This window comes from Alosa alosa, chromosome 20 (genome assembly GCF_017589495.1).
Source record: "Alosa alosa isolate M-15738 ecotype Scorff River chromosome 20, AALO_Geno_1.1, whole genome shotgun sequence".
NCBI classification, from domain to species: Eukaryota; Metazoa; Chordata; class Actinopteri; order Clupeiformes; family Clupeidae; genus Alosa; species Alosa alosa.
In genome coordinates, this window is record NC_063208.1 from 11,427,396 (window position 1) to 11,436,664 (window position 9,269).

The 9,269-nt window shown below is 43.1% G+C and overlaps 1 protein-coding gene across 3 annotated transcripts; it reads right to left on the bottom strand.

Moving 5' to 3' along the window:
- Nucleotides 1–317: 317 nt before the first annotated feature.
- Nucleotides 318–8,233, bottom strand: LOC125285744 (cyclic GMP-AMP synthase). 3 transcript variants are annotated; one of them, XM_048230335.1, is made up of 7 exons: nt 8,166–8,233; nt 7,777–7,974; nt 3,663–3,898; nt 2,731–2,959; nt 2,270–2,548; nt 1,727–1,826; nt 318–1,605 (listed from the first exon to the last, which is right to left on the bottom strand). In XM_048230335.1, the coding sequence occupies exons 2-7, from the start codon at nt 7,967–7,969 to the stop codon at nt 1,059–1,061; spliced, it is 1,584 nt and encodes a 527-aa protein (XP_048086292.1). In that variant the 5' UTR covers nt 7,970–7,974; nt 8,166–8,233; the 3' UTR covers nt 318–1,058. The 3 variants fall into 3 exon arrangements, with proteins under 3 accessions (XP_048086292.1, XP_048086291.1, XP_048086294.1); XM_048230334.1 differs by having other exon boundaries at nt 2,270–2,551; XM_048230337.1 differs by lacking the exon at nt 7,777–7,974 and having other exon boundaries at nt 2,270–2,551; nt 8,166–8,219.
- Nucleotides 8,234–9,269: the final 1,036 nt, after the last annotated feature.

Here is a 9,269-nt window from a genome sequence, read left to right on the forward strand (position 1 = left end):
AAATACTCCCCACCCCTTCCTCCGCCTTTGGTACTTCCCTACCTTCTAGCCATAGTGTATATCCTAAGCAATGTGTAGTTGCAGCATACTGGGTCTTGACATACAGTACGGAAAGTATTCACAGCACTTCACATTTTCCACATTTTGTTATGTTTCAGGCTCATCTTAAAATGGATTCAATTAATTTTCTTCATCAATCTACACAATACTCCAACTCCAATACTTCTATCAATGGTCCTTGAGATGCTTCTATAACTTGATTGGAGTTCACCTGTGCCTAAATTAATTCACTGGACATTATTAGGAAAGGCACACATAACGAGGTCGAGAGAATTGTCCGTAGACCTGCGAGACAGGGTTGTGTGACGACACAGATCATTGAAACAGCATTGAAAGTGCCCAAGAGCACAGTAGCCTCCATCATTCTCAAATGGAAGAGTTTGGAACAACCAACAGTCTTACATCTGGCCACTCAGCCAAACTGAGTAATCCGGTGCGAAGGGGCAAGTAACCAAGGACCCAATGGTCACTATGAATGAGATCCAAAGTTCCTTTGACAGGATGAGAGAAGTGTAAAGAAGGACAAACATCAGTGCATCACTCCACCAATCAGGCCTTTATGGTAGAGTGGACAGATGAAAGCCATTTTTGGCCGGGAGTTTCCCAAAAAGCACCTGAACGACTCTCAGACAATCAGAGGTAAAATCATCTGGTCTGATGAAACAAAGACCACAGTTACCAACGGTGTGTGTGGAAGAAACCAGGCACTGAGCTGCACTGATGTTTGTCCTTTACGTTTCTTTATAAAGCCAGATCATAGCCGATTTCCTCAAAATATTTCCTTGAAAAACCAGGAAGGTTTGCAGAGGTAGCATTTCATGTGAGACAATATCAGACAGAGATCAGAAAATAAGATCAGTTTAAAACATTCAAAGGCTACAGTAGCTGACAGGGCTTTGCCCTAGAAATAGAAATCAGAAATGATATTTTCAACTTTGCTAGTAAAGAACTTTAAAAAGTCTTTATAATGCCTGTTGTATGTCGCTTATGTGTGTGATTCATATGAGTTTTAAAAAGCCCAGCCCAACACCCAAAAGAGCCACTATTACCCCCACCACAGTTATGATCATGGAAGACCTGTCCCTGTAGGCCTCTGAGGGGTGTAGGGCTACCAGCTGGGGGCTGCTTGGAAGTGTAGCACCCACCGTCTGCACTACCTCTGGTGAGGTGCTTGGCAGAGGTGAGCTCAGTGGAGCTGGTGGTAGGGTCTGCAGAAGGGGTAGATTTGACTCCCTCTGTTCCCGTAAGGCACCCACAAGGAAGTCCAATGTGCTCTGGGGAAAGGCTGGAGGAGCAAAGAGATTATGACTTGGCACAAAGAAATGTGGGAGATTTCCACTGTGGGCATGACCTTCAAATGCACTCAGGAGAATTAGAAAGCACTTAGACAGGTCCCCCACATTCCACTGTGAATCGTCCCCACGCCGAGATAAAACATGGAAGAAGATGGTCTTTCCATGGTAGGAGCACAGTGGGTCCAACTCTTCAGGATAACGCTGCTTTAGACCCTCAATCAGCCGCTTCAGCAGACGAAGGCAGGTCTTTCTATAGTGTGAATGGAAATGAAATATTATACACAGTAGGCCTACAGTACAGTGTGATTATATATATATCATATCAATTTTACATCAGAGTATAAAATCTATCTAATGCAAAGTTATGTTACCGGCAACAGCGGTTAGATTGTCCCTCACAGCAGGTACGTCTATTCCCATGGTTCCTAATAATTTCCTTCTCAGAGTGTGAAAATGAGATCCGCCAGCTCTCTAGAAGATATAGACAGACACAGACACATACACACACACACACACACACACACACACACACACACACACACACAGATATGATATAGACAGATAGACAGAGATATTATGGCTAAATAATGTTTAAGGAGGGAATTTACTGAAGGCCAAAAAACCAAACAGCAACTGATTGAGGAAGGAACTAAAGAGACCTACAAAATGTTTAACAGCTAAGGTTTGCTGACAATCTGTTGCTTCCATCATCTCCCTATAACCACACATGTGAATAGAGGAGCTCAGTCTCCAGTGCCAATATTATTTCACTGGGTTCCCCTCCCCCCCTGACCCTCCTCTCTGTATCTTAATTGGCCCTTATACAGCAGTTTTAGAAACCATAGGCTATGAGATCCTCCCTGCCAGAAACAATCTTGCCCATAGCACATCTAGAACAGGTATGAGAAACACACCTTTGGCCATGTCACTGAGGTTATTTCCTTTGGGCATCTTTGGCACGAAATAGAAACCCGCACTAATGAGTTTGCGACGGTCTTTCTTCCCCAGCCAGTTCTCCACATTCGGTCCTGCACGCGCTGCGGCTGGCAAGCCTTGGGAGGAGACCTCCAGTGCTGGTACGACATCTATGGACATGTCAGCCTCGGCACAATCCTTCCTCCACAACTCCAGGGTCACGGCAGGGGAGTTAGCATCCTCTGCACACAGCTTCCATTCGCTATCCACAGATGGCACTGCTCAATTAGAGAGGAAACAACATGCACTGTAATGCACACATTCAAATACAAAAGCAATTTACAAAAAGTTACAAAAAAAGTGATGGTACACCCCAGTGTACAATCAGCATGCCAAAAAAGATGTGTTGTATATTCACCCAAATTATAAAGTTCATTTTAGCAGTGATTCAAATCAGTACCTTCATATGTGCTGATAAATTCGCAAACAAGGTCTCGCATGTCTGCACGGATCTTTGCTGCAGAGATGGTCAGTTGGTTCTTCACCAGGTAGGAGCGTATCTCATTTGTGCGAACTTGCCGACAGAGAGAGAGTATGTAGAACATGCCAGGAAACTCCTCCAGCTCAGCCATATTCAACCTTGGTGTCGGCAAAATCAGCATCAGGTCAAACTCATTCGGCCTGTTAATCTGTGGATCACATTCCAGTTGTGGCTGAATGGTGTTGTCACACATAACTGCAAGTTTGTCACATTGGCATTGAAAGTACTTTTTTTCTGTTGCTTTAGTACATTTCTCAGATCAGAATTAGTCTCAAAATGACTTGTTCAGCTTCCACAACACCTTGTCACTTGTGCACACCATAAAAGCAATTTTCTTTTGGTATGGTTGGTTATGAGATTGGCAGACGCATTTGTCCAAAGCGATTTTCTTTTAATTTCTGGTTTACTTGTGGAATAGTTGTACCCCCAACATTTAAGCACGTTGTTGGTTGGTTGAACCAGTTGTCATAATCTGTCAAGCATATTTTGATAAATCCTGGCTGTCTAATCTCTTGCAATCAATTTCCTACTGTAGGCCTAAAGTAATGAGTCACTGTCGAAATGTATGCCACACAGGAAAAAGTGCAGCCTTGTGCATTTTCAATAATTGTTGTATAAAGCAAATAAATCATTTAAATGAAATAAATATAGGCCTATAGACCTACACCTACAGAGCATTGAGAGCAGGGCATTTTGATGATCTTGTTATAAGTGATGACATGAACTTTCATAACGATGAAACTGACATGTTTAATACTTGAGTCCAACCCCCTCATCCTTCCCGTTAGATCCTCTCCTGCCCTGTCATGGCTGTTCCCTTCTCTTTTGTTGCTCACATGACAAAGCCCTACCTTAACCATCTCAAAGTAACTGCCACTGTTGAGGACTTTGGCCTGTCGGAAGTAAGGCATCTCCTGGTTGTTTTTGAGGAACTCCACGAGTCCGTCTCTGAAATTGTTCACCACTTTAGAAGCCCGTTGGGTGTCCACCCTTCGCAGAGTCAGGTCTCGAGCTCGCTGCCGGATCCAGCGATCCAAAGCTGGAGACACAGGGGGAGGACTCCCAAACACAGTCATTGATCCCATGCCTATGCACACACACACACACACACACACACACACACACACACACATACACTGGTCATTCTTAGCAAATGGTGCCATTTGTGTCATGATCTAGTCTGGTATAAGTTGTGTAAAATGGGCTAATACTTATTTGTTCAAGCTTGCTTACTAAATGAAAGCCCAGACACACACACACACACACACACACACACAACAGTAAATAAAATATAAATATAAGTAATAAAAAAAATCAAATAATTGTTATGTTTTTAACGGCAAATAACTATTTCTAATACATCTCACCACATGCTACTTGTTAAATGTTATATATATATCAAAGTCAAAGTCAGCTTTATTGTCAATTTCTTCACATGTTCCAGACATACAAAGAGGTCGAAATTACGTTTCTCACTATCCCACGGTGAAGACAAGACATATTTTACCAATTTAGGTCCACAGACAAACATAACATTCAAGTAAACAAAAAGTAAGTAAATAAGTAAATAAGAGGGCACATATAATAATGAAAAATAAGAGCTATGCAAAATTTAGTTGAAATTATGCATAGACAGTCAATAAAATACTAGTGCAAAGTCAGGCCAATAAAAGGCTTGGGTAGTTCTGTTTGACCTAAGTAAGAAAGAAAGTGGCATAGTGGTGCAAGTTATGTAAGAGCAGCAGAAGTGTTGTTTTTCAGGACAACAACACCAAGTTGTAAAGTGTACAAGTGTGCAAGTGTGCAAGTGGAGTAGTGCAGGCGGCCATTTTGGGTCCAATGTCCAGGATGTTATGTAGCTGAGGGTGGAGGGGAGGGAGAGAGTTCAGCATCCTTACAACTTGGTGTATGAAGCTGTTGGTGAGTCTGGTAGTGCTTGGAGCGCAGGCTTCTGTACCTCTTCCCAGAGGGCAGTAGATCAAACAGATTGTGAGCGGGTGACTTGCATCACTCACAATTTTGGTCGCCTTCTGGGTGAGGTGGGTGGTGTAAATGTCCTTCAGGGAGGGGAGTGAAGCACCAATAATCCTTCCAGCTGTGTTCACTATGCGCTGCAGGGCTTTCCTGTTGTATTCAGTGCAGCTTCCGCCCCCACACAGCGATACAGCTGGAGAGGATGCTCTCAATGGTGCCTCGGTAGAATGTGGTCATGATGGCTGGTGGAGCACTTGCTCGCCTGAGTTTCCGCAGGAAGTACAGGCGGCGCTGAGCTCTCTTAAGCCAGTGATGCAGTGTTGGTGGTCCAGGAGAGGTCTTCACTGATGTGCACCCCCAGGAATTTGGTGCTGCTCGCTCTCTCCACCACAGCACCGTCGATGGTCAGTGGCAGGTGTTGGGTGTGACCTCTCCGAAGTCAACAACAATCTCTTTGGTCTTGCTGACGCTCAGCAGGAGGTTGTTGTCCCTGCACCACGTGGTCAGATGGTCGACCTCCAACCTGTATTGAGTCTCGTCGCCCTTAGTGATGAGACCCACCAGAGTTGTGTCGTCAGCAAATTTCTTTCAACCTACAGCAAAAAAATTGATTGTTGCTGTAGGTTGCAGTGCAGTCATGCGTCAGCAGGGTGAAGAGCAGCGGACTGAGCACGCAGCCTTGGGGGGCCCCTGTGCTCAGTGTGATGCTGCTTGAGGTATTGTTGCCAACACGTACTACTTGGGGCCTCTGACAGAGGAAGTCCAGTAGCCAGTTGCAGAGGTAGGTACTGAGTCCCAGTTTGTCAAGTTTGCAGATGAGTTGTTGTGGTATTATGGTGTTGAATGCAGAACTGAAGTCTATAAACAGCAATCTCACATATGAGTCTCTTTTTTCCAGGTGGGTGAGGGCTGGGTGGAGGGCAGAGCAGATTGCATCCTCTGTAGACCGCTTGGCTCGGTATGCAAACTGGAAGGGGTCCAGGGTGGGGGGGAGAATGGCTTTGATATGTGACATGACAAGCCACTCAAAGCACTTCATGATGATGGGTGTCAGTGCCACAGGGCGGTAGTCATTGAAGCAGGATGGAGCAGTTTTCTTCGCACAGGTATGATGGTGGCAGCTTTGAAACATGATGGGACGATGGCTTGCTTCAGGGAAGTGTTAAAGATGTCTGTGAAGACATCCTTAAGCTCCCCTGCGCAGTCCTTCAGCGCACGACCTGGGATGTTGTCTGGACCTGTTGCCTTACGGGTGTTGATAGCAGCAAGTGTCCTCTTCACGCTGTCGGCAGAGAGGCACAGGGGCTGCTCATGTAGAGGGGGGATGGGTCTTCTGTGGGCAGGTGCTGTTTTGTGCTTCAAAGCGAGCAAAGAAGCGGTTCAGGTTGTTGAGCAGAGGGATGTTGCTCTCACAGCTCTGTGGCGCTGGGCTTGTAGTCCGTGAGGGCCTGAATGCCCTGCCATAGGCTTTGTGCGTTCCTGCTGGTCTTTGAAGTGGGTGGTTATCTTGTGAGTGTATTCCTTTTTTTGCTTCCTTGATGCCACGGGACAGGTTGGCTCTCGCTGTTTTCATGCCAGCTTCATCCCCAGCTCTGTAGGCTTTGTCTCTGGCCCTCAGCAGCCTGAGGACATCCCCTGTCAGCCATGGCTTCCAGTTAGCCCGAGTGATGATGTCTTTTGTGTGGGTCACATCATCGATGCACTTGGTGATGTAAGAGGTTACAGTGTCTGTATACTCCTCTATGTCTGTCCGGTTGTTGTAAGTGGCTGCCTGCTTAAACATTTCCCAGTCTGTTGTGTCAAAGCAGTCTTGAAGAGCATCGGAGGCTCCCTCAGGCCATACTTTTACCTGCTTACGAACCGGTTTGTTCGCTTTTACCCTTTGTCTGTATGCGGGCATTAGCATAACAGTGATATGGTCTGAAAGTCCAATGTGGGGGAGGGGGGTGGCTTTGTATGCTCCTTTGTGTGTAGTGTAGACCAGGTCCAGGATGTTATCTCCTCTTGTTGGAAAATCAACAGGCTGGTGTAGCTTTGGAAGTACAGTTTTGAGATCAGCATGGTTAAAATCTCCAGATATATATATATATATATATCATGGGAACATATAATATAATATATATATAAATCTCCAGTTATATACATATATATATATATATATAACATTTATAAATATATTTCAAATCTATGATCTGTTCTAGAGTTCACTGTTTGAATGCATCATAGTCACCTGACTCATGAAGTAGGATGCATTTTCAGAAGGAAAGCATCTACAAGGAGCTGAGTTAATGGCTACGTCTCAAACCGTACCTGCACACTTCAAATACTTAGTTTAAGTATAAAGTGCAGATATTAGGACAACATTGAAAAGTGGGCACAACGCAACACGACAGTGTAGGCCTACTGACGGAAGTATGCAGTTTGAGAGACAACCAATATTTATTTTTAATCAACACTTTTTTCAATGTTTTGTGCAGTATTGTGCAGTCATATGATGTAATTGCATATTGTGCAGTCAGATGTGATATTCTGTTGTTCATCACATTAGTAGTAATAGCCGACTTTAGCCTAATTTGTCCCCCTGCGTATCTATCACCCATCTTCTCATACTGTAGTTTAACACATCCATCTTCAGATTTGTGAGGTTACCACCCTCAAATGACACCATTTGACCCACACACACAGAAATCCACTCTCAAAAGAATTTAAATTAAAATGAACTAAAATTAACAACAAAAATCGCACTATATTATCTACATTCACAATATGTACACTCTAGGAACCATTTAGTACCACTAATATTGTTCTAACCATTAGACAATAACCTCCACCATCATCAAACATGTTCTGAATGCCTTTTTAAAAATCCGATACCGCATGGTGCACCTCACAAAATTCATAGTTTACATACAGTAGGCCTACCTCTTATTTTACCACTACATCCCGGCTCCTATTGTATGGATTGTCATTACTACTGAACTGGGATTATACCTGGGAGATAGGGGCCTGGGGCCCGTGGTGGAGTTAGTTGACCTCCATTTATGGTTTGGTTCTTCTCTGTCTCCTTACAGATGTCTTGCTTATCTTGGCCATTCTCTAATAGATGGCCCTCTGTCTCTGCACCACAGATTTCCAGCGAGACCTGTTTCTTCAGTGATGGCCGTTGAGCTTGAGTATTATTCATCTTGGCTGAACATTATAAAAAGAAAACCTCTTCAACTCTTTATTTAAACATTTGTCACCGTCTCACAACACAACAGATACAGAATGCTCATTACAAACACGCCCTTGTGAAACAAACATGCACATTCTAAAAATGAAACTACCCCAAAACCTTTTGTAACACTGTTTAAAAATCAGCGGGATAAATCCTAACTCACCTGATTAAGTGAAGGAAGCCACAGCAGTTGAAACTCTAGTGCTCAACAGTTACTGTTGTTGAAATCTACAATGTATAATGTTGCATGTACTAACTCAATCAATCCTTTACAACAGGAGGTTTATGACAATTCCCCACCTTCCAAGATGACAGCTTACATAAGAAAATGGCACACCTATCTAATTGGGTCACAAAACTATTGCAGCTGGTGTTTAAAGGCCTGCCATTCCTAACAGGTGCCTTGCCTACCTCCCCAGCTGTTTGCACAATGACGAATCCAGTAGGCCACAGGTGGGTGTGGTCAGCTTGTCAAAAGCCCAGTAAGAGGTTGGGTATAAGGGTTCTCACGATAGCAATTTTCTTATCACAATAACATTTGAAACATTATCACGATGACTTTCGTGACTTGCTTTTATTACAATAATTACCGGTAATGCAATAATTTTTTTTGTGATTATGATTTTTTATTTTCAATCAATAAATAACACATATCATACAGAGAGAGCATTCGGATGAGAATAAAAATAACATTTAAATGAAATAAAGTAAAATAAAAACACACACAGAACACAACACACTTAACAAACACTGGCAGCAAACTCATATTGACTAAAATATTTAAAGAAGCTCTTTAAGGGCAGAGGCTATATTTATCCAGGTGTTTAAAGTGGTTGTCTTTGCCTCATTGATCTTTGCAGTTGTACGCTCAAGGCAAAGTATATGTAATGAAATAAGACTATCCAAAATTGCACTTTTTTCACAACACTTTTTTGTCACATTAAGAAAAATGGTACTTTGAATCATCATTCAATAATAGAAAGGGTCCAACAGCGTTCCAAATCCAAATATAGAATCACATACTTCCAGAATAGATTAATCATTGGACAGTCCCAAAACATATGTAGAAATGTACCAGTGGCGTCAAAGTTACAGAAACTGCAGTATGGATTGGGTATGAGTTTCATGCAATATCGTTGTAAGGTGTGTAGTAGAAATGATGGATAATCTTAAAATTAATAAGTACATGTGTGTGTGTGTGTGTGTATGTGTGTCTGTCTGTCTGTCTGTCTGTGTACCTACACGTCTGTGCATGTGTGAAGTTTAG